This window comes from Crocuta crocuta, unplaced genomic scaffold, assembly GCF_008692635.1.
Source record: "Crocuta crocuta isolate KB4526 unplaced genomic scaffold, BGI_CrCroc_1.0 scaffold429, whole genome shotgun sequence".
NCBI classification, from domain to species: domain Eukaryota; kingdom Metazoa; phylum Chordata; class Mammalia; order Carnivora; family Hyaenidae; genus Crocuta; species Crocuta crocuta.
In genome coordinates, this window is record NW_027527381.1 from 1,914,865 (window position 1) to 1,941,422 (window position 26,558).

General features: G+C 34.5%; 1 protein-coding gene across 9 annotated transcripts in view; it reads right to left on the minus strand.

Annotated features, from left to right (window-relative positions):
- The window catches only part of NEK1 (NIMA related kinase 1), a 221,576-nt gene that overhangs the window by 79,813 nt on the left and 115,205 nt on the right, over window positions 1–26,558 (minus strand). For 7 of the 9 annotated variants that reach the window (XM_077772766.1, XM_077773160.1, XM_077772902.1 and 4 more), the window contains 7 exons: window positions 15,346–15,429; window positions 14,838–14,921; window positions 14,328–14,405; window positions 13,678–13,773; window positions 2,691–2,822; window positions 734–799; window positions 425–653 (listed from right to left, as the gene is read on the minus strand). In XM_077772766.1, coding sequence (XP_077628892.1) covers window positions 425–653; window positions 734–799; window positions 2,691–2,822; window positions 13,678–13,773; window positions 14,328–14,405; window positions 14,838–14,921; window positions 15,346–15,429 — 769 coding nt within the window. The remainder of the gene's footprint in view (window positions 1–424; window positions 654–733; window positions 800–2,690; window positions 2,823–13,677; window positions 13,774–14,327; window positions 14,406–14,837; window positions 14,922–15,345; window positions 15,430–26,558) is intronic. The other 2 variants (XM_077773048.1, XM_077772966.1) reach the window with 1 other exon arrangement.

Below are 26,558 nucleotides of genomic sequence, written 5' to 3' on the forward strand. Positions count from 1 at the left end.
TTCTTCTGTCATACCACACACTTTTATAATAAAAATCTTGCTATCCTTTTTTTTTCATGTTTATTTATTTTGAAGATGAGAGAGACCACGCATGAAAACGGAAGGGGTAGACAGAGAGGGAGATTGAGAATCTAAAGTGGGCTCCAGGCTCTGAGCTGTTAGCACAGAGTCCAACATAGGGCTCAAACCCACAAGCCGTGAGATCATGACCTGAGCCGAAGTGGAACGCTTAACCAACTGAGCCACCGCAGCTCCCCCAAATCCTTGCTATTTGTAAGGTTGAATAGTTTTCTTTGTTTTTCACATACAAAGAAATTCTTCCAGCCTCTCTCAATCCCTCTAAGTATTTGTTCCTTCAGAGTATTCAGCCTCCAAGTTTACATGTGTGCTAGACCAAAACAGATTATTAACATTTTATACATACTTTCAGTTGCAGAGAAGGATGTGTCCAATGTTAACTCATCCAGGGGAATCACAAGTTGACCTCCTGCCTCCCATTTCTTGCGATCAGATGAAACTGACTTTTCCTTTTCATGCTCTTCGGCATCTTCACTAAGGACTACTTCACATGTATCAGAGTGACATTGTTTTCCTTTTTCATCTTCTTGAGCTTTAAGATTTTGATTTAATCTACGTAATATTTCTCGCTTACTCTGAAACAGTTAAAATGTTGTACTTCAATATGTATACAATTAAGTAAAATGACTGAGAGAGGGTTTAAAATTGTACCTACTGAAATAGCATTGTTAGTCTTCTGCAGGTCTTCCAAGGTTTCCTGGGTATCAGTTAAACTACTGTCCTGTAAACACAGATAGTTAGAGAGTAAGAAATAATGTTATTTTAAATATCTATCTTAAAAACTTTCATATTTTTGTTACTTTTTGTTTTTTATTAAATTGTTCCTTGTGAATTTTTTATTCCTGTAAAATGTTAACACAGCTTCCTTCATTATACTTAATAGCAGAAGGGCCAATTCTCAATTATTTGTCTTATTTTTAGATTACTAATCACATATTTAATTACATCCTCTTCCTTTTTGACATCTGATTTTAGATAATTTTATGTCAATGCTAAAAATAAAAAAATTAACTGATGTATACTCTCTTATTTAGAGCTAGGGAGTTTTAGTGGATAAAGTAATTCAGGATAGGTTGTATTACTTTGAAATTGTCTTTATGTTTCATGTACATATATTCCTACTCCAGCCATACTACTAAACATAATTGAGAATTGGTTTCTCTCAATAAACAAAGAGAGTAACAATGAGCTGAGTCCTTTATACCAACAATAATATAAATTCTGTCTTTTGATTAGTATAACCATAGTGATCTAGACAAACTAGAATTTTTAAACACACGCAAAGAAGAAATTAGTAGTTATGAATGCTATGAAAGCAAAAGTAATCTGAAAGATGCAGAGTAAGACACAGCAGTTTTCAAAGTTTTAAGTACCAATATTTACCAAGACAACACATAAAGAAAAACCATTTCATTACATAGATTACCTCAAATTTTGTAACATTTGAGGAAAATACAAAAGAGTATAATGGTCAGTTTTAAAGTAATACATGTAAATGAGACAAAGAGCATTTTACCCCATAAAGTAGTCGGGAATTAGCAGTTGCTATAACCAGAGAGATGAACAGCTACTTGAAGGATACCGGGAAGGAAACCACACAGTGGTATCTAAAGTTGAAGTGAACAACGCAGCACACACAAAGTCGTTATCAGAAAGAAAAGGAGACTAAACCTACTTGAAGGATAATAATTTCTCATATGAAGATCTTGAGAGTTACCAAGAAACCTGTATTTTCCTACTCAGTCTTGTTTTCAAGAGAAACACAAAGGCTATAAAAAATTGATGTATCAGTAACATTAGTGTTGCCTGCAAACACTTAATGAAACTCAGCAATTAAAAGGCAGACATTAATTAACAAGATAGGAGAAAATCAGGTTAATGTGTTACATGATTCAGTAGACCTTTTTCCTTCTCTGTGTTGAATTCTAGGCTGAAATTCTGTATCATGAGCCCATTTCCTTTAACCCCAGAACAGAGTTTTCACATTTTAGATGAATACTTGACACATATTTCCAAGTTTAAACTTTTTACTTGCCCATATTTCTTTGTTTCATTATCCATATGGCATGACAGAGATTCATAAGTAGAAAGGAAAAGAAATAATTGATGGGTTAAGTGTAGTTATACTGAATCTTCTAACATTTGTTATGCCAAAAATTTTAAAATAAATGTAAACATGCCTTGGACTTCATTCTTAGAGTTAAGTTAATCAATTTAAGTATCAAAGAGACATTTTTTAAAACGATCTTTTCTTTAAAAAAATGAAACTGTTAATTGTGAGAGGTGGGGTATGTTTGTTAATGTTGCATTACAAATGTTCGTTGCACTATTTTCTCTACATTTTTGTATATATTTGTTCAATAATCTTTTAAAGTAAAAATGAGAGACAATCATTTAAATCTATTTTTATGTATTAGTGGGTCCTAGATATAAACCTATTTGCAGTGAGGCTCCAATACTCACAGTAAAATACACACAAAAATACTTCTTAAGAAGTAATGGTTTTTTTTTAGAAAAATTTAATGAAACACTGCGAATTAATATAATTTCATTAAATTTAATCCTTCTAATGACCTTTTGCTTTGAGGGGTTCTAAATTTTAGGAAACTTACCATACCCACTTCTTTCAAAGCTGAAGTCACAGAAATGACAGGCTTCATCTGTTGCTTTGATGGAGAGCCACCTGCTTCAGGTTGTCCCAGTGGCGGAGACATATCAGAGCTCTTTACTCCTTTAGTCACCAACTATAATAACAAATTTAAGTATATTTAGAAATTTATATTTGTATGAAGAATAAAATGGTGTTTATCTACTCTATCCCAAAGTACAGTTTTTCATTTCTTAATTTTTATTGTGTAAGACGATGTGCTAGGTCTGAGGAAAGATCAGAAAAGACAGAAACATCTCTGGCCTGAGATATAAACATAATCATGTCTCCTGTAGTACTAAATAACTCCTTTCCACTGTATTAACAATGTTTCATAAAACAATTTTTTAAAAAAAAAGCTGATTTCTAAAAGATTATGACATCAGTCCCTTCACTTTAATTTTAATTCATTACACCATCTGATGGGAAGAAAAAATATTTTACTTATTAATCTTAAATTTGAAAAAGAAATGCTTATGTAATTTCTAAGAGTGTGGTACAATCTTCTTAAAATTTGAACATGAATCATCCAACATACAAGCCCTCATTATAAAAATGTCAACATAATAGAAGAATGGAAGAAATGGGAGAAGAAATAACAGGCACAAGTAATAAAATTTAATGTCACTAAAAGTATCACGTATATTCATACATGTGTCCTTTTTTATCTTGCCATTTAGACTTTAAACAATATGAAATAAGACAATGAACCATTCATCAGTATAAGGAAATGGCATTTACAGGTATGCTCATGGTACCATGGCAGCAAGTCTGTTCCCTACTTCTCTCTCTCTTTCAAACCAGAAAACAAATATTTCTGGTGAGTATACACTTCAAATGCAACATTTACTAAGCATCTTGTAAATATAAGGTAGAAATAAAATTATAATATCTAGTCTTCTGAACACTCATTTTATCATAATACCTATGTTTTCAAAAGACAGAAACAGCCATCACAATACTGAAGAACAAAGTTCAAGGAATGATAATATGTAATTTCTTCAAGTCTTACTATAAAGTCACAGTAATCAAGACAGTGTAATACTGGGGAAAGAGTAGACAAGTCAATGGAATAGAACACAGCTCAGAAATAGACCCAAATGAATATAGTGAAATGATCTTTAACAATGGAGCAAAGGCAACTCAATGGAGAAAGGATAGTCTTTACAACAATTGATGCTGGAACATCTAGACAACCCAGTGCCCACCCCCCCCCAGCCCACGGACAAAAAAAGTATTTAAACAAACAGACAATACACCCTCCACAAAAATGAACTCATTACAGATGTAAACATAAAATGCAAAATTATAAAACTCCTAGAAGGTTAGTATAGGAGAAAATCCAGATAATTTGGGGTTTGGAAAGGCTTTTTAGATACAACACCAAAGACACAGCTGGGAAAGACAGAACTGATACGCTGGACTTCACTAAAATTTAAACCTTTGCTCCAGGAAAGACCCTGTGAAGAGAATAAAACAAGCCACAGACTTGGAGAAAGTATGTGCAAAAGACATAAAGACTTAAATCATTGTTAGCCAAAATGTACAAAGAGCTCTTAAAACTCAACTATAAAAAAAACACACCACCCAATTAAAAAAACCTACTAAAGATCTGAACAGACCCCTCACCAAAGAACATATACAGATGGCAAATAGGCATATGAAAAAATATTCCACATCCTAGGTCATTTGGGAATTTCAAATTTAAACAATAATGTGATACCACTACACATCTACAACACTGGTTAAAATCCAAACCACTGACCACACCAAATGCTGCTGAGGAGATGGATCAACAGGAATTCTCATTAATTTCTGATGGGAATTCAAAATGGTACAATGGTTTGGAAAACACTGGCAATTTCCAACAAAACTAAACATACTCTTACCATGTGACCCAACAACCACACTCCTTGGTATTTACTTGAAGAAGTTTAAAACTTATGTTCACACAAAAACCTGTACACAGATGGTTACAGCAGTTTTATCATAATTGTCAAAACTTGGAAGCAGCTAAGATGTCCTTCAGTATGTAAATAGATTTAAAAAAAAAAACTGGGGGCGCCTGGGTGGCTTAGTCGGTTAAGCGTCCGACTTTCGCTTAGGGCATGATCTCGCAGTTCGTGGGTTCGAGCCCCGCGTCGGGCTCTGTGCTGACTGCCAGCTCAGAGCCTGGAGCCTGTTTCGGAGTCTGTGACTCCTTCTCTCTCTGACCCTCTCCTGCTCACGCTGTCTCTCTCTCTCTCTCTCTCCTAGAAATAAATAAAACATTAAAAAAAAAACTGGTACATAATGATTATTTAGTGCTAAAAAGAAATGAGCTATCAAGCCACGCAAAGTCATAGAGGAAACTTAAATGCATATTACTAAATGAAAGAAGTCCATCTGAAAAGACTACATACTATATGATTCCAATCATATGACATTCTGGAAACGGCAAGACCATGGAGACAATATAAAGATGCATGGTTGCCAGAGGTTCCCAGGGGAGTGGTAGAGGAAATGAATAAGCAGAGCACAGAGAACTTTTAGGACAGTGAAAATACTCTGTATGATACCGTAATGATGGTTACACATCATTATAAATTTGTCCAAACCCATGGGATGTACAGCACCAAGAGTGAACTGTAATACAAACCACTGACTTTGGGTGATGATATATATAAATGCAGGTTCATCAATTATAACAATGTACAACTCTGGTGGAGGATGCTGATTAATGGGAGAGGCTGTACACGAGTGGGGGTAGAGGACACAAGAAATCTATATCTTCCTATCAATTTTCCTGTGAACCTAAAACTACTCTAAAAAAATAAGACTTTATTAAAAAGGGCAGAAACATTATTCTAACCCATAGTTCAGCATAGCTAAAAAGTATACTGATATTTATTAAGATGTTATAAATAACTTTAAAAATCTAAAGCTAACACAGCTCGGCATTATCTCCTTGAAAGATGACATAGAAATATTTTGAAACTTTACCATGGTCTTATTTCCATACGGTATACCCAAAAAAAGTAACATAAATTCTAAGGAAATAAAAACAAATTCCAATTGGTTCTGAAAAACTGGTAGCATTTTTAGAAAAGTATGTTACTTCTCTAGATGATTATTTTGAAGGAAACACATTAATTCGGATGTACAAATTCTATCATATTTATTTAAATCGGTAATTCTCTAATCGCATATCATATACATATATATATAAAACCATGTGAATGTTTAAATTCACTTAAAGAAATAATTTTTGCTATTTTAATAAATTAACTTGATTAACAAATATAGAATATTTTATAAAATTTAATCAACATATTCAAGGACTTATTAAGTGTCAGGGTGCCTTGGTGGCCCAGTTCGTTAAGCATCTGACTCTTGATTTTAGCTCAGGTCATGATCTCATGGTTCAGTGGATTGAGCCCTGTGTTGTGGAGCTCTGCACTGACAGCATGGAGCCTACTTGGGATTCTCTCTCCCGCTCTCTGCCCCTCCCTCACGTGCGTGTGTGTGAGTGCACTCTCTCTCTCAAATAAATAAACAAAACAAAAAAATATTTTTAAAAAATGTATTAAGTGCCAAGCACAGTGCTATAAAACAGATATCCAAATTGAAAGACACATGGTAACTATGTGAAGTGATGTGTTAACTAACCTGTTATAGTAATCATTTCATAGTACATACATATATCACATCATCATGTCGTGTGTCTTATACTTAACACAATGTTACACAATTATATCTCAGTATGTTGTAGACCAGAACTAATTGCAATAATTTTCAGACAAAAGACAAAAAACAAAATGGATCATACAATACTTTCTCTCGAAGGATTATAAACTATAAAAGAAAGGGAAACACATAAATCAATCAGTATGTTACAGAGAGATAAAATTAAAGAGATGTCTGGGGAAAATGGTCTGGGGAAAAATAAAACAAAATCAGAGAAAGAACTAACTCACTCCCAGGAGGGAGATGGTGAGTGTGGCCTTTGTAGAGTAGCCACTTTGAGCAGCCATTCATTGTTTGAGGAGGTCATAAAATATAGTTTAAATAAGACAGTTCTACTCAAATCCCCAAACCTCACTCACTAGAGACCTGTGATTTTTCATGGTTTCTAATCCTCTCTTAACTTGAAACTTTTTCTCACTAAAATGGAGATGGTGTACTCACTGTCTCCTTACTGCAGGGATTAAATGTGATAATTTATGTAAAGTGCACAGTTGTATGCCTAATAAATGTAGTAATTATAGTTCAGCAAACATTTATTTAGCTTCTACTAAGTAACGTTATTTGGCTTAAACACTGAAAGTCTGATTTCAGACCCTAACAAAATAAACTGGATTTGCCCAAAGCTAGTTTCTAATCTCCAGAATGCAGAATAAAAACAATAACTTCCCATCTATGCCTAATCAGAGTTTAAAATTTTTGCATTGCATAAGGTGTTTTTTTTCTTTCAAGTTTATTTACTGGTTTAGAGAGAGAGAGAGAGAGAAAGCACACATGAGACAGTGTGCATGCACATGTGAGCACAATCGGAGGGATGGGGAGGAGAGAGAGATAAGCTGGTTCCACACTAAGCACAAAGCCCATCATGGGGTTCTATCTTATAATGGTGAGATCGTTACCTGTGTAGAAATCAAGAGTCAGATGCTTAACCAAATGAGCCATCCAGCTGCTCGAACATTACATAAGGTTTTATGACACAGAAGTTAATAAGAAGCAGAAACCTGAGGGGTGCCTGGGTGGCTCAGCTGGTTAAGCCTCTGACTCCCGGTTTTGGCTCAGGTCATGATCTCACAGTTAGTGAGAGCAAGCCCTACATCAGGCACTGCACTGATGCAGAACCTGCTTGAGATTCCCTCTCTCTCTCTGATTCTTCCTCACTCATTCATTCTCTCTTTCTCAAAAATAAACAAACTTAAAAAATGTAAAAAAAAAAAAAAAAGCAGAAATCTGAAAGACAAATAGTTGGCATTATAAATTCAAAAAAGTCTAAGAATTCAATATAAAATTTAATTGTATAAATAAACAGGAGGGATAACATGAACTTAACTAATTTTGCTAAAGAATAAGACCACCTGCCTTTCTCAGCCTGTGACATAATTTTTATTTATGCTTTTAAAGACTATCACAAAGTCATTTCCAAAATTACTGGGCAGATGCTTCTAACAGAAACCTTAAGGAAAATCATAATAAAAGAAAAAAGCCACCTATACCCTAGAGCTCCAACTTCTTGTATTTCATTTTTATACTTTTTTTAATGCTCATACACATGCACACATAATTCACACACAATTTAAACAGGGTACTGGCATAACTCTCTGAAACTGTAGACATATGGCCAAAGAAAAATTTAAAAACTTCTAGGGAATACTTAGCAGATTTATCTTTAGTTAGGAATGGCAAATGTCACATAAGGGAACTGAAAACCCTTTATCTTGACTTTAAATTCTTAAATTGTAAAGTATATGGAATAAGGATATATCTGCATTAATATCAACCTTAAAAGAAACCTAAAGTAACAGAGACAAAAATCAGTTTGCTGATGAAGTGCTATCAGTTAAACTGGGTATGAGACCAAAGATAATCAAAGTCAATATAGTATGGATTAGGTTAAAACATGGAAAATCTCTACTAAATTCTCTTCACACTGTTCATTTTTATACCTATGGAAGCACATCTTTTAATCAAGAGAAGATGTTTTTAATAAAGAAAATGTCCCATATTACTATTAAAAATTTGTTTTGTATTATATTAAAATTTGTCTGTATGCCATACATGGCTAATGACTGGTACATAGGTCAATTACCTAAGATACCTGATTCAATGTGTAGGACAAACTTACTGGCACCTTTATAATAATGATCTTCAACAGCCTTCAGTAAATGCTTATTTTCCATAACCAAACATACCAGTCTCTTCCCTGGGTCAACTAAACTAAACAGATCATTAAGAGCTTGAAATAATAAACATGCAAAGAAACTCAGACATAATGAAATCTAAACCAAAGAACAAAAGACCTCCCTACTAACTCATCCAATTATTTTTAAAATAAAACTATATCAGTTAACAAAAATGTAAAGGTAATTCTAGTAACTAGTGAGATGTTGGAACATCTTTATAAGCCCAGGTAACACACACCACTAACTGATCAGTACAAAAGGAGCTGGGCCTCCTATGTAAGTAAACATCATGGATATATGTTTTATAACCTGGATGTTAAGGTTTTCAATGTTAACCAGATTCTGAGGTAAAAATAATAACATGTTTTTAAATTGTTAAAAGAGAAAACACTAGACTGAGTTAATTCAGAAAGTTGATCCGATATGATAAACAACACTAAAATTTAAGAGAAAGCGAAACAAATTTTTACATAAGATAAAAATTTTAAATCTAAAAAAAATCCAAACAATTTTGTTAAAATTGATCACCCAGTTACATGTAGGATACACACTTCATTCTAAGCAGTTTTTCAAAATCCAAAGTTAAAAATAAACTGCAACAGAAATAAAACATTGAGCTGAAAGTTTCATTAGTGAAGTTAAGAAAATAAACTGCTTTAGGAGCTATTTTTCCTAGCCATTTTCTCACTAAATTCACAAATTCAAGACTTTTCTACATTGCTTATATCTCCAAAAAAGGTTTTGAATTATCACTGTAAAACTGCTTCTATTTTATCTGTCAATTGTATGTTTGATTTTGCTAAAAAATTAAACAGCAGTGCCACCAAATGACAAAATGCAAAATTTTACCAAATAGTGAGGTCAGGTTTATAAAGACATGAAACTGTTTACTTATTCTTGAAACACAGATAAATATAAATACTATTTCATCTCTATATGGTGAATGAGTTAAGGATTTAGCATATGTTAGGAAAATATTAGAAGACCTGACTGCATACATATTTTGAATATAGAGCAGTTTCACATATGATTTTATATAGCTTAAAAATACACAAATTTTATCATATTTACATTTAAGTTCTCAAAACCTTACCTTTGAAGAAACAAAAATATGAAGTATTTTTATCTGAATAACTTTTCTGAACTATTAATGCTATACTCTATTTATAAGAATGACTAAGAGTACAAACACTCCAGTGTGGCCACAGGGAGGAAGTATTTCTCCACCCTTAATGAAGCCATACAGAACTGTATGGCAGATCCACAGACAAGGACAAAGACATAAACAGAAACGAAATAGACAAGAGTTAAACACAATGAAAAAGGAATTCCTCACACTCAAAAATATTCACTAACAAGTCAAGATAGAATTTCCTTACTTCTGCTTTTCATTTATTTTAATTATTAAATGCATTGCTACTCTTAAAAAAACTCAATCTATCTTCCTTATGTTTCATTCACAATCCGAGTATATACAGTCAACTGAAAAAGGCAATACTGTATTATTTGGGGGGAAAAACCCTATCAGCACAGATGAAAATTTTTCTTCATATTAAGGTCCTTTGTTGTACTATAATTTTTATAGTGTCAAAGAGAAAATTTTATAAAATGGGTCTTACATACTAAAGAATCAGAATAATGAAGGCAGTCATTTTTACCATTTGTTAGATCAAAGATACTTTGATAATCCAATGAAAGACATATGGTCTTACTTTAGAAAAATGCATCAATATATATGCAATGAAACTAAATTAACATTTCAGGAAGCTAATAATGCTAATTCTAACTGTGACTAACATGTTAACCACTCCTGAGTTACAGTAACAGTCATGAGGGACGCCTGGGTGGCTCAGACAGTTAAACATTTGACTCAATTTTCGATCAGGTCACGATCTCATGTTGGTGAGTTTGAGCCCTGCACTGTGCCCTACACTGACCTCTGTGCAGACCACGTGGAGCCTGCTTAGGATTTTCTCTCTCTCTCCCTCTCTCTGCCCCTCCCCTGCTTGCACTCTCTCTCTCAAAATAAATAAAACATTAGAGTAATAGTCAACAAATACAAACATATGAAGTCCTCATACTACATCTAGATTATGTTAAATTAGATCTTCTTTTAAAATAATTACTTGGTAAAATAACTTTAATCCATTTTCTATAGATTAAACTGAATTTAAGTACTTAGATTATGAAGACTTTATTTTTCTATCCAATTTAGACAGAACAATATTAGAGATCATGACTTTCATTCAGAAGATAAGGAAATAAAGACCCACATTAAGTCAGTTTCCCAAAAAGGCAAATGCACTGGCAGAGCTGAGACTAAAAATCAAGTATTTGGATTCCCAGACTCCTTTTTTTTTTCTCACTATACAAGGATGCCCTCAGTAAACCAATCGTTGAAAATTCCTCTATATATAATTCTGAAATGTCATGAGCCACAGATTTCCCAGTGCATTTATTTGTGTTACTATTCACCAGATACCATGCTAAGCATTTTACAAGGTGAATCAGGATTCTTTGGTTGAAACCAATTGAAACTAATTCTGGCGGAAAGGAGGTGGGGGGGTGGGATAAAGGAGAAGAGAGAAAAGAACAGTAAGTAAGATTATAAAAGCAAAGGGAAGCTCTTTAAAAAGAACAGGAACCAGAGTAGCTGTGTGGATCTAGGTAGTAGAAATGAATTTATTATTTCATCAGGTTCTCTTACTGGATTAAATAAACTTCAATCCTGTGATACTCTGTTCAAGCTTCAAGCTCTGGGAGACAATTCAGTTGGTCTACATTTGATGACCTGCCTATCTTCAGCTAGAAGGAGCCAGAATACCTTGTTTGACAGTCTTACCGAAAGAGCAAACAATAAAACAATTCCTCCAAATGAAAATAGGTTGCTTGCCTATTGGACCTCAAAAGTCAGACTCACTACCACAGTTTAATGCTGCCACCATAAAAATTCTTCTGAAAGAACCTGAGGAAATACAAAGTTGTATGATACTAGAGACTGGCATTCTCTCTCAATAACAGAGTCATAAAAGCTGTCATTTGTACATACTTTGGAACAGTCTAAGACAGATCTACCATCAAAAGAGAAAATACATACAGAGAAAAAACTAGGTATTTATACTGGTTTACATGATTTAAAGAGCAAAGACTCTTTGGGTTTTCTAGGACCATATTTTAATTATATGAATGCTACTGAAAGTGTGCTGGATGGGTATATGAGGTCTAACCAGCCTTCTGGAAGTAGAGAAACCTGGCTCCAGTTGGTAATCTGTGGACAGAACTATGCTATTATACAGCTACCTAGTAATAAAAGTATTATATGAGAATGTAGCACTCAGAGCTGAATCACTGTTGGACACAATTTGTAAAATGTACTTATTAACATATGGAACCTAACAACATGCTTCCAGAGATGCTCCCCTGCTCCCCTCCCTGTTCTACTACCATTATCACTACTACCTGTGAAACTTCTGCTCCTTTTGCTTAGGAAGAGTTAGCTTAATGCTAGGAAGATTATCAGAGGAGCAGCTTTGAAATAGGGGCTCTCAGCATAAGAGGAATCCTCATTCTCTTTGATGTTCTTGAAATTTTTCATGTCAAATAAACGTATCTTGCAGACCACTCTGTGACCCTGTTAATATCTAGGGACATTTCGAACAGGGAGCATGATTCCACATTGATCTCATGATGTGTCTACATAAGACTAAGGATGACAACATTTGGAGCTCAGAGCTTGGAGCCTGCTTTGAATTCTGTGTCTCCTTCTCTCTTTTTGCCCCTCCCTTGCTCACGCTCTGTCTCTGTCTCTCTTTCAAAAATAGACACTAAAAAATAATAATAATAAAATGTAGAAATAATTGTTATGATTTATATCATGACTACTTGCAAATGATATAGCTGCATACTAAAACTCCAGAAAATTAATTGAGAATTGGCAGAACAGGTAAACTCATTCTATAGCAAAAACCAGTGATTGCTCCAAGTATCAGCAATATTCTTTTAGATAAAAAATACCCTCTTAAAACAGAAATTTAGAATTATGTACCATCAATAAATAACCTTTACAAGAAATATAACAAGTATGAGCTTAAAATGATAAAAATTGGGGCGTCTGGGTGGCTCAGTCGGTTAAGCGTCCGACTGCGGCTCAGGTCACAATCTCATGGTTCGTGAGTTCAAGCGCTGTGTCGGCTCTGTGCTGATAGCTCGGAGCCTGGAACCTGCTTCAAATTCTGTGGCTCCCTCTCTCTCTGACCTACTCACGCTCTGTCTCCCTGTCTCTCAAAAATAAATAAACATTAAAAAAATAATAAAATAAAATGATCAAAATTGTATAAGAGATATAAAAGAAGAATGAGTAAATGTAGATGTTTAACATACTCCTGGATAAGTTAATTTGTAGGCTTAAGGTTATATTGATAAAAATTCCAATAGAATTTAAAAATAAAAAAAAGAACAAAAATTACCCAAAAATGTATCTGGTAAGGAAAAAGACAGCAAGTAACTAAGAAAAACATTTAAGAGTAAAAAGGAAATGAGTGAAGAACTCTATCAGAAATTTAAATATATTCTAAATCCATAATTATTAATACAATGAGGTACTGGCAGACAGAGTAATGGAGCAGAAGAGAGCCTGATGCATTTATACTACAGATTAATTCTCTAGCATATATAAGAAATTAATATATATAGGTATTTATATTAATATATAAATGTAGCTTTATAAATTAGTGGCAGAAGGAAAGTTTAGCCATTAAATAATGCTGGGTCTTTGATTAGGTACTTGGCAATAATAAAAACTAAAATGAGTAAGTAAATTAGGTTCTCACCACAAATCAAATACCAAAATAACTTTCATATTGGTCATCCATAAATATGAAAGAGAGAGAGTGCCACAGTGAGGGAGAGGGGGAGGGGACAGGAGAGGGAGAACGAATGAGAATAAAAAATGGGAAAAAATAGAATTACCAAATTATAATAGTGATATACCACCTAGTAAGAGATATAAGAACATTAACATGAGTAGGAACAAGAATATGAGTTAAATCTTACATGCTCTTCCCATACTTTCTTTTCTCTCTCATATGCTTCCTTTCTCTTTCGTTCTAATTGCTCTTTTAGTACAGCAGCACGTGCACTTGCTTGGGCCTGGAAATAAAATTAATCAACAAAAGTAATTACCAGAAATAAGGGCATAGGTTCCCCTCTCCATCAAGTCTATAAAGATACTTATTGGCCAAAAAAGAAGAGTTGGCAGTGGGCGGGGAGGGGGGGGATTTCTGGAGTAAAAATATAAGCTCACTTTATATCCCCAGCACCTAAAGCAGGGCTCAACACACAGCAGCTGTTCAAGAAGTGTTTGTTGAATGAAAATAAATGCAGGTACATTCTAATACAAATATAAAAGTTTTAAACTATGGTTACTATATATAGACTTCTTTGTCTTCATAGGAATAGGCAATTATATTTTTCATTTTTAAGGTTACATGTGCAATAGCTTCATATAGTTATGATTTCATCAAACTGCTCTCCATAAATATAAGACAGGAGGAGAGGAAGACACTATTTTTCAGAAACCAAAGAGTGAGGGATAAAGGGGAATGAAAAATTAAGGCAAGAGAATAACTATTCAAGACTTAACACAACTGTCTACCTCAGGTTCCAATTTTCTCAAAGAAAATCTGCTTATTTCTAGTCTATACCTTAAGTGCTTCAACTTTTTTACGCCTCACGTCAGCATCCTCACTTCCTTCTTGTCCTTCAGAACAATCAGCTTCTTTCTACAAAGTAAGTAGATAAACCATTTAGGACAGAACCTTGAATTGAGGGCAGAGCTCAGAAAATAATATGAACAGACTAACACCTAAAAATATAAAATGGTAAATTGTTCAACACTTCTAATTTTCTCTCACAGCTGCAAGTGAACGCTCCACAACTATCAACTCTTATGGACAATGAATGGGGAAAAAAAGACAAAACAGAATGATATAAAATGTCGTTAGCACTACCTATGTTTTCCTCTCAGAATTCCTCTGGAACAAATGGTCTTATCGATTGTAAATCCAATATATAAAGTGTATTTTGTCTCTTATGTAGTTTTCTGATCTATTACTTTCGCTCTCTTCATCAAATTTTGTGTTAGTGGCATAGCATTTTTAATCTTCATTATAATATCATTCAATTACTTTTTAAAAAGTTATTTTTCAACCTGCCTTTTCACCACGAAGTTTAGCTCTAATCTGTTGGCGCTCATTGAAATTCTGCAGTCTTATTTGTCTCAGTCTTGCCAGATAAACCTACAAAGAGAGAAAAAAAACACACAAAATTTTAATTAAAAAAAAACTATCAACATTTTTATTGCTAAATTTTTTTAATTTAAAGAAAAGTGTTAATTTGAATACAAGAAATAAAAGTTTTGAAATCTGGTTAATGGAAATGTAATATTAGCTTTCAAGTGTTTAATTTAGATCAACTTATCTGAAAAGAAATACATTGTAAATTTTTAATTTTATCAAAAGAAAAGAAATTGAACTCAGAATACTGAATATCAGTTATGGGGCAAAATTATGACACAGCAGGTCAGTCAAATTATATTAACAGGTCCCTCTAGACCTACAAAATCCTTAAATAATTGTTAAGAATTTAAACCATGCAAGAAAGGAAGGCAATAAACTCAAAAATGGCTATATGACGGAGGTAGCGAACATGCGGGAAGCATACCTCTTCCTCTTTGTTTCTTGGCTTCCCTCCTCTCGAAGAGCTGGACCTGCCTCCATACATAGCTGCCAGGTTTTGCAGGATTCCCTGTTCATCATTTAATGTACTAAGTTTAAAGAATGACTAAGGCTACATCAGCATCTTACCAAGGAATATCCAGGTGCCACTTTATTTCTTTTGGCAAATACTGATCATTTCTAGCTGATGAACTTAGATAAACCCTGGCATTTTCCTGTATCGATTTAACCAATACATTCAGTGAGAACATTGAAGGAAGCAATGAAACCCCAAACATAATTATTCAAAACAGAGATCAGGTATATTTTTATTAGCCATTTAAGTAATCAGGTTTTCAAACCTACTTTGGAGGTTAGCTAAACCCAAATCAAAGCTTTGTTCCATAAAGGCCCAATCATTTCTACAAATTTGTTTACATACTAAATACACAGACACAGTATTAAATATCTGAACTCAAACTCTACACTCAGGCACATCCTATGACTATATTGCAAATGATCATATTCAATGACAAACTGACATCATTTTAAAACATAGTTTATCATAAACATGGAATTATGTCCTTATCAGAAATTATTAATATCCATTATAAAGTATCAGATTGCCAAAGTATCCATTTTTTCTTCCTTCAGCACACAACTATGCTATAAGATTTTTCCTTAAAAAATCGTCAGTGTCCCAACTTCCCTATCTAATGTCTTTTTATCAGCTTGTTGAAAGCATACTTTTTTATACATGACCATTCATGACTTCCATTTTCCTGCTTCCTACTTATTTTCTTTTCTGACTTACTTTCTAACCCACTACAATCTGGTTTCCAACCCCATCATGACTGAAAATTTTCTACGGTTACCACTGACTTCCTAGTTAATAATTCAAATGGGCTCTTTAGAGCAAACTTTGCAATTAACATTTTGACTAGAAATTAGTTTGAATCCACAGAAGTATTTTTCTCTCAAACAAACATATATGTTCACTGTAGAAAACTTATAAAATACAAATCACAATTCTACCATCTGAAACATCTAAAGTCTAAGGCTATCCCCTTCCAAATTCCTTTCTGTGCATATGTACAAATACTCATGCATCTTATCTTTATAAAACTGGAATTTTACTATAGTTACTCTGATTTTACCTTAATATGAATTAGCATATTAATTAACTTTAATACTTTGAGTCTCTCCTTATATTGAATATCCTTAAAAGCATTATTAACTGACTATATAATATTCATAATATACCACCAAATAGTGTTTTCTAATTCACACATTTAAAAAAATCTCTCTTCTCTTTCATATTTATGTTAGCACTCTCTCTTGGGTTCTTCCAATCAATCTTCACTATTTTTCACAGGATTTTCTCTTCTATGGCTCATCACTAATGTCAATATTTTGTCAAGATGCATTCTCTGGTCCTTCTTGTCTTCTCATTCCCAGGCTGTAACATATGTTGCCAATTCCCAAGTCTAAATCAATCTTGTAGCACTCTCCTCCTGAACGTCTATATATATTCAGCTGACATCTAGACAACTCCACTCTTTATGTAGCAAAGCTACTTCAAACAATTTATAAACCTGACCTCATCATTCTTTTTACTATATGATCATATTCCCACTTCAGTTACTGATCACAGTCAGCCACCCAAGTCAGTGAGGTGGGAGTTATTGTTACCTCTTTCTCTTCTGTGCCAAAAAGAAATGACTGTCAAATTACCAATCTACCTCCTCCTAACTCTCTAATCATCCCTTTAGTTTCTGCGTTAGCTCATGCTCTTTTCTCCTGACTTCTGGATTTCCAAGACCTTTCTAATCTATCATTTACCTCTCACTGTATTCTATACCCTAGTCTATTCGCTACAATGTAATCTCTTTAACAGTCTCTTTCACATCAAAGCCCACCTAAATCTTTCAATGATTCCCATTATCTTCATAATATAATCCACATTCTATTCTGATGCATGATAGATAAGGCTGTTTGTAACCTAGCTGTACCTATTCTCATCTCTGCCACAGCCTAATCATAAAGCCTACATTCTAGCCATAACAACTACTTGTGGTTTGCAGACTGTGCCATAATCTCAGTCATTTTAAAATGGCTAACTCTACTCATCTTCCAAAATGCAAATCAAACATCTCATCCATGGAAAGCCTTGCTCATACCTCTTCCAGTCAATTAAGTGTGATGCGCCATACCATTTTTATACATACTTTCTGCAGTAGTACTCATCAGTGTATTATAATGCGATATAATGGTGGAGAGGCAGTATACTATGACAGTTAAGAATATGGACTATGGTAGACTCCAAATTCTGTCAGTTCACATATTTGTCAATGTCACTTAACCACTGCTGACCTTCACCAAAATTACTTAAACTTTCTGTAAGCTTGGATATAATAATACTGCCTACTCTGTGGATGTACCAGGACAAAAAGTATGATTATACGAATGTGCTCTTTCTCCTGTTCCAGTCTAACAAAAGGCCCCTCTTCAAAGCAATCTTGGCATTAGTTTATCAGATACTTGAACTTTTGAGATACAATTAAAAGACTAGGAAGGTGAAGGAAAACAAATACGCAGGGCTGGGCAAAGATGTGAGGTGAACTCTGATGAAATATCAACAGAGTTACGAGTGGGGGAGGAGAACTGAGTACTGCTATAGACTCTATTTTCCTTTTATGGTATTTAAGAACTTTAAGTTAAAAAACCTGAGTTACTTTGAGGCTATTTTTTTTAAAACATTTTACTTTGAAATATTATAGATTCACAGAAAAGCAAAATGTACAGGGAGTTTTCATGGACCTTTTATCCAGCCTCTCCCCATTTTATCATCTTGTGTAACTATACACTATCAAAGCCAGGAAACTGATTTCAGTAGTTATACATGTATAATTGTGTATCTGTATCAGTGTAATTTCATTATACATATAGCTTTATGTAACTGCCACCATAATCAAGGTACTCAGTTGTACCATTACTATGACACTTCACAGCCACAATTACTATTCCCATACCTAAGATTCATCAACTATTACAAACAAAATGTACATATTAGAATCATATAATATGTTATCTGCTTGAGATTCACTGTTTTTACTCAGTGCTATGTTCTTGCAGTCCATTCAAGGTGTTGGGTGCATAAATCAATGGTTTGTTCCATTTTACTGCTAAGTAGTATTCCATTGTATGGATATATCATAGTTTGTTCATTCAATCACCCACTGAAGGATGTTTGGGTAGTTTCAAGTTTTGGGCTATTAGGAGTTGAAGTTGCTATGAATATTCACGTACAAGTTTCTGAGTGAAAATATGTTCCTTACTCTGGGACATACATGCAAGAGTAGAATTGCTTGTTCTTGGTATGGTAAATGCATTTTTGTTTTAAAGGGCAGTGCCAAAATATTTTGGAGAGTGTCTGTATCACTTTACAGTCTTACTAGCAATGGATGATCCAGTTTCTCCACATCATTACCAGCATTCAGTTTTTATCACTTTTTAAAATATTTACTTATATTTGAAAGAGAAAGAAGGAGAGAGAGAGAGAGAAAGAGTGCAGGAGCGGAGGCGGGGGGGGGAGGTGCAGAGAGAGAGAGAGATGGAGACAGAATCTGAAGCAGGCTTCAGGCTCTGAGCCGTCAGTACAGAGCCGGACACAGTGCTCAAACTCACGAGCCACGAGATCATGACCTGAACCAAAGTCAGATGCTCAACCAACTGAGCCACCCAAGCGCCCTGGTTTTTATCACTTTTTAATTTTAGTCATTCTGATAGGAGTCTAGTGATACATTAATGTGGTTTTAATTTTCATTTCTCACATAGCTAATGACGATGAACCATCTTTCAACAGTTTATATGCCATGTGTTTAACCTCTTCAATGAAATATTTAACTACTCTTTTGCCCATTTTCTAACTGGATTCTCTGTTTTTAATGTTCAGTTTTGGTGATTCTTCATGTGTTCTGGACACAAGTCCTTTGTTGAATATGGGGTTTACACATATTTTCTCCCAATCTGTAATTTGTATTTTCTTCCTCTCAACAAGGTGTTTTGCAGAACAAAAGTTTTTAATTCTGACAAAGTCCAGTTTATCAAGTTTTCCTTTTATGGGCTGTGCTTTTGATGCTAAGTATAAGAATTCTTTGTCTAGTCTGAGGTCTGAAATTTTCTCCTTCTTCTAAAAGCTTTACAATTTTATGTTTTCCCTCAGAGTGCACGATCTCTTTTAATAAGATGTGAGGTTTAGGTCAAGGTTCATATTTTTGCCTATGGGTGAAGTCCAATTTCTCCAGGACTAATACTAAAAAGGCAATCCCTCGTCCATGAATTGCTTTTGCTTCATTTTCAAGAATCAGTTGGGCATATGTGTATGGGTCTATTAGTGGGTTCTCCACACCATTCCATTAATCTATGTGTGAATCCCTCCACTAGTACTATACTGTTTTGATTACCATAGCTCTAAGTTAAAAAAAAATTTTTTTTAATGTTTATTTATTTTTGAGAGAGAGAGAGGCAGAGACAGAGCATGAGCAGGGGAGGGTCAGAGAGAGAGAATCTGCACCAGCAGTGTGGAGCCCAATGTGAGGCTTGAACTCACGAATCTCTAGATCATGACGTAAACCTATGAAGAGTTGCTGCTCAACCGAATGAACCACCCAGGCACCCCTGTAAGCCTTAGTAAATGGAAGAGTCATTCTTCCCATTTAATTCTTCTTCTAAACTGTTTTGGCTATTTTGGGGCACCTGGCTGGCTCAGTCAGAAGAGCATGTGATTCTTGATCTCAGTCATGAATTTAAGCACCATATTGGGTGTAGAAATTACCTAAAGAAAACAAACAAAAGACTATTTTGGCCATTTTAAGACCATTTTCTTTCCATATACATTTTATTTTTTATTAAAAAATTTTTTTGTTGTTTGTTTATTTTTGGAGAGAGAGACAGAATGTGGGTGGTGGAGGGGCAGAAGAGAGGAAGACACAAATCTGAAACAGGCTCCAGGTTCTGAGCTGCCAGCACAGCGCCTGACACAGGGATCAAACTCACGAGCTGGGAGATCATGACCTGAGCAGAAATCAGACACTTAACTGACTGAGGCACCCAGGCACCCCTTTCCATATACGTTTTAGAACAAGTCTGTCTATATCTATAAAAAAATATTCCTGAGATTTTGCTAGGAATTGCACTAAACATAGATCAATTTAGAACAACTTGCCATTTTTACTACACTGAGTCTTCCAATTCATCAACATGGTATGATTCTCCAAGTATTTAGGTCTCCTTTAATTTCATCAATATTTTGTCATTTTAAACACATAAAGCCTGAATATTTTATTAATTTTTTCATTTTTAGGGAACAATTGTAAATGGTATTATATTTTTTTGGTATCGTTTTCCACTTGTTCACTGTCAATTTACAGAAATTCAGGGGCACCTGGATGGCTCAGTTCGTTAAGCATCATCTTGATCTGGGCTCAGGGCATGATCTCAGTTTGGGATTTCAAGCCCCACGTTGGGCTCTACACTGAAGGCATGGAGCCTGCTTGGGGTTCTCTCTCCCTCTCTCTTCCCCTACCCTGCTTGTGATCTCTTTCTCTCTCAAAACAAATAAACTTTAAAAAACTTCAGTTGAGGGGCACCTGGGTGGCTCAGTCAGTTGAGCATCTGACTCTTGGTTTCAGCTCAGGTCACAATCTCACAGTTTGTGGGATCAAAGCCTGCACTGGGCTCCACACTGACAGTGCTGAGCCTGTTTAGTATTCTCTCTCCCTGCCCTTCCCCTGCTCTCTCAATAAATAATCTTTGGAAAAAATTAAGTTGATTTTTACGTGTTGATTCTTGTATCCTGTTAACTATAATGAACTTATTTCTTTTAGTTCAAGGAGGGTTTTTGTAGAGTCCTTGGGATTTTCTAAGCAAATTAATCATGTTAACTGATAATAGCAATCATTTTATTCCTTCCTTCTTTTCAAATCTGTACACCTTTTATTCCTTTTTCTTGGCTTACTGCAGTAACTAGAACTTCTAGTACTCTGTTGAGTAGACTGGTGAGAGCAAACATCCTTCCCTTTTTTCCAACTATAGAGGGAGAGTATTTACTCTTCTCTCTATATGAAGTTAGATGTAAATTTTTTGGAGCTGAGGATGTTCTCTATTTCTAGTACACAGACATTTCTTATCATGCATGTTGAAACTTGTCAAAAGACTTTCTGCATCAATTGATATGATTATATGATTTTTCTTCTTTAACCTACTGATACGGTAGATCACACTGATTTTCTAATATTGAAACAGGACTGAATTCCAGTTGGTTGGATCAGATTTCCTAAATTTTGTTTTCCATCTAGGTTCATGATATATATTAGTCTGTACTTCTGTTCTTTTGTGCTTTGTCTAGCTTGGGTATCACGGTAATACAGGTCTCAAAATGAGTTAGGAAATGTTCCTTCTGGTATTATTTACTAAAAGAGATGGTATCATTGTATCAAATTGATGTTAATTCTTTGAATGTTTGGTAAAATTCTCCAACAAAACAATCCAGGCCTAGAGATTTTTTTGACAGCTTTTAAATCACAAATTCAATTTTTAAAAGTTATAGGGCTATTAAGGATATCTATACCAATTTGGTAGTTTGTAGTTTTTAAAGACTTAGTCTATTTCTCCTAAGTTGTTGAATTTATGAGTGTTAAGTTACTTATTATTATCTTTTTACTCACTATAAGATCTGTAGTGATATTCCTTGTTTCATTCCTGATACTTGTGATTTGTGTTATTATTCTTGTCAATCTAGAGATTATCAATTTCATTCATTATTTTCTAAGAACTAGTTTTTCATTTTATTAACTTAATGATTTTCCTCATTCTGCTTGCTTTGGGTCTATTTTGCTTTTCTTTCTTTCTTTCTTTTTTTTTTTTTTTTTAGCATCGAGATAGGAACTTGGAGTGCATGCTAGGAATTTACCCGAGGGATACAGAAATGCTGAGGCATAGGAGCACATGNCTTGGAGTGCAGATTTGACACCTTTCTTCTTTTCCACTTTATAAGGCTCTGGTGCTATAAATTTACTTTATACAAACAAATATAAATATATGTGCGTTAGCTGCATCTCACAAATTTTAATATGTTGTATGTCTATTTTCATTCAGTTATATGTATTTTTTTAAGTATGTTTATTTATTTGGAAAGACAGAGGGAGATCACAAGTGAACATGAGTGGGGAGGGGCAGAGAAAGAAAGGATCCCAAGCAGTCTAAACAACATGGGGCTCAAATTCACAAAACCTTCAGAGCATGACCTGAGGCAGAATCAGATGCTTAACCAACTTAACCTCCCAGGTGCCCCTGGTTCCATGTATTTTTAAGTTTCCTTTTATATTTCCTATTTGACCCCATCTTAGTTAGAAGTGTTTTAATTTTCAATTGTTTGTAGATTTTCTTGTCATCTTTCTATTATAGATTTCTAGTTTAACTAGATTCCATGATGTTCAAAAATTATACTCTATAATTCTGAGTCTTCTGAATATAACGTTTGTTTTATGAGCCAGCATATAGTCTTGGTGAATGTATCATCGCATGTTAACTCATTTCCACTTGAAAGAAAAATGTGTATTGTGCTATTGTTGGGTAGAATGCTTTATATGTGTAAATGAGAACTTGATGGGTTGTGATGGTGTTTATTTTATATCATTGCTAATATCTGCCTAGCAGTTCTATCAATCACTGAGAACAGGGTGCTAAAGTCCCTAACTATACTTGTGAATTTACCCTCTTAGCTGTTAGTTTCTGCTTTATATATTTTGAAACTCCACGGTTTGGTGTACAGTCATTTAGGATTTCAAAAACAATTTANATTTATATGTATATATAAATTTATATATAAATGTATATATATAGTGCAAAATCTACTGCAAATATATATAAATGAAATATTTAATATGTTATATATTTAATATATAGTACATATTTTTTTTTTTGAGAGAGAGAGAAAGGGAGTACTCATATATACGAGCAAGGTAAGGGCAAAAAGAGAGAGAGAGAGAAAGAGGGGGTGGGGGGGAGAGAATCCCAAGCAGGCTCCACACTGTCAGTATGGAGCCCAACATGGGACTCAAACTCACAGACTGTGAGATCATGACCTGAATCAAAATCAAGAGTTGGTGAGTTAACTGACTGAGCCACCCAGTTGTTCCTGAAATAAGTTATTGAACTGATCTTTTTATCATGTAAGATCTCTCTTTATCTCTCTCTTTGTCCCAAGCAACCTTATTTGCTCTGTTAACAACAAATTCTTTTAGTTTACTTTAAGAATACCTTTATTTCCCCTTCATTCCTGAAGGAATGATAAAGGATTCCAGATTGAGAATTCTTTTCCTTTAGCACTTGAAAAATGTTATGTCATTTCCTCCTATACTCCATGGCTTCAGATGAAAGATCTGATGTCATTCAATATGGTGCTGCTTTATAGGTAATATGTCATTTCTCTCTGTATATTTAAAGACTTGTTTTGTCTTTTAATTTCAGAAATTTAATAATATTGATTGGTGAAGATTTCTTTGTTCATCCTAGCTCAGCTTCTTACATCCGTAGGTTATGTCCTTTGCCAAACGTAGAAAGTTTTCAGCTATTATTTCTTCAAATACTTTTTTCAAAATCACGCTCTTTCTCTTGTCCTTTGGACTCCAATGATACAAATATTAAGTCCTTTCTTATTGTTCCACAGATACTTAAGACTGAAATACTTTTTTCAGTCTTTTCTCTCTCTGTTGTTCAGATTGAGTAAATTAAGTTGATCTTCTTCAAGTTCAGTAATCCCATCTTCTGTCATCTCCACACTATCACTGAATCTATCCAGTGAATTTTAAATTTTGGTTATATTTTCCAATTATAGAATTTCTATTTGGTTATGATTTATATTTCTTCACTGAGAGTTTCCTTTTTTTATTCACTCAAAACAGTTTTATCTCATTGAAGCATTTGTTTGAAGGAGCTTTAAAATCTCTGTCTGGAGATGTGGGGATGAGCACTGGGTGTTATATGGAAACCAACTTGACAATAAACTAGTTGTAAAAAAAAAAAAAAAAATCTCTCTCTGAGAATTCCAGTATGTAATTCATCTTGATACTAGTGGCAGCTCAGTGGCCTTACTCATTCAGGTTGTGGTTTTCCTGGTTCTTGGTAAGACAAGTGATTTTTTTATTATGTCCTGAATATTTTATTATTATATTAGAAGACTCTTAATGTCTTCAATTTTAGCAGGCAGTAGGCCCATTTAGGATTAGCTTTTAGGTTCGAGCCTACTTTCGTGGCCTTTAGTTCTGATGACAGTTTGCTTTTCTGAATCCTTGTAATATTATTCTAATCTGCTTCACTGTTCTTATGCTGATGGCGCTCCTGCTCAATCCCTCCTGGTGCTATCTTGTGATGATGGAAGTTGTCTCCCTGATCCATCTGCTGTTACTGGAAAATTTCCTGAGGGTGGGAGGCAGATGACACTGGGTCTGAGTCTTCCTACATCACTAGATGGAGGTATGGAGGCACAGGGCTTCATGGCTACTACTGCTGTGGTCAGATAGAATCACCTGCTAGTGCCCTAGATGTTGAGTAGAACTGGGATGGTCTAAGGCTTTGTTGTCAATGATGGCTCAAGATGCTCTCCAAGTTACTTGCCAACGCTCTAGTTGTGAAATGAGATTAGGGCAGCCTGAAACTTCATTGCTGCCCACAGCTTACAACAGAATCCTGCTAATATTCCTCTTTTTCCATTAATTTGGCAAGTGAGATCAAGCTTTTGGTTTCTGTTTTTGCTTTTTTTCATCTATAGTGAATCTGGGATGCAGGCATGGCCAACACCGAGCCCACAATATATGGGAAATAGAAAGAAACACCAGGGAGGATTGCCGGGGTGGATTCTTTGGGTAAGTGTCTGACTCTTGATTTTGGCTCAGGTCATGATCTCATGGTTCCTGGGTTTCTCTCTCTCCCTCTCTACTTCTGCACACGTGCTCTCTCTCTCTCTCTCAAAATAAACAAACTTAAAAAAAAAAAAAAACTCCAGGGAACCATATACCACATTGTTATTCCTAAGTCCTGAAGTCCCTAGTTAGTTCATCTTCTTTCCAGCATATAGAATTCTACTATAATTGTATGTTAACTAGTTTCCAGAATATTTAACTATATTCAGAGGGGAGGAGCCAGGAAAGGTGAGTTTATGCCAACTTGTTCTAGAACTGTGCATAAGTTACTTTTCAATATCTAGGGTTTTTATAATGCAATATACACTGTGATGGGATTAGTATCAGTAAGGTTTGAAAGAGTTACCTGGGGCTGTTGTAAAGTTTAAAAGAGACTGTTACAGGTTGAACTTTGTTCTTCCAAAATCTGTATGCTTAAGTCCTAATGCGTACTACCCCAGAATTTGAACTTACTTGGAAATAGTATCTTCATCAAGTTAAAATGAGACTGTTTGAGTGGGCCCTAATCCAATATAACTGATGTCCTTATAAAAAGGGAATTTGGAGCAGATGCACATACAGAGAGAAAACTATGTGAAACAAAAGCAGAGAGATTAGGGTGATGGTTCTAATGTCAAGGAATGCTAAAGACTGCCAGCCAACCACCAGCAGATAGGGAAGACACATGAATGATTCTAACAGTCCTCAGAAGGAAACTACTCTGTAGACATGTGGGTCTTGGACTTTTACTCTCCAGTACTGTGAGATAATAAATTTCTGTTGTTTAAGCCACTTAGTTTATGGCATTTTGTTACAGCAGCCCTAGTAGACTAATACAGAGGTAATGCATATAAAAGAGTTAACATAATGCCTGGCATAGTAAGCTGTCAATAAACAGCTGCTGTTATTATTAAATTGTTGGTTTAACTATTTATCTACTTTATTGCTTATCATACATTTTCTTGCTGGCACAAAACTTAGTATACTCTAGTCAATGTATGTTTGTATCATATTAAATAAATGAATGAATGAATAAATGAAATGCTTAACACTTAACTGAACATTTTTAAGGCAGTTTTCCATTAGTATAAATAAATACAGAATGATTTAAGATCAGTTAATAAGAAAGTAGCATTTCTCAAGGGAAATAATTCAGAAGTTTTTCTAAGTTATTCAACAGAAGAAAATGGATAACCAAGAAAAATTCTTACATAGGTGTACCAGGAAACATGTACAAGAATGTTCAAGGCAGAAATCA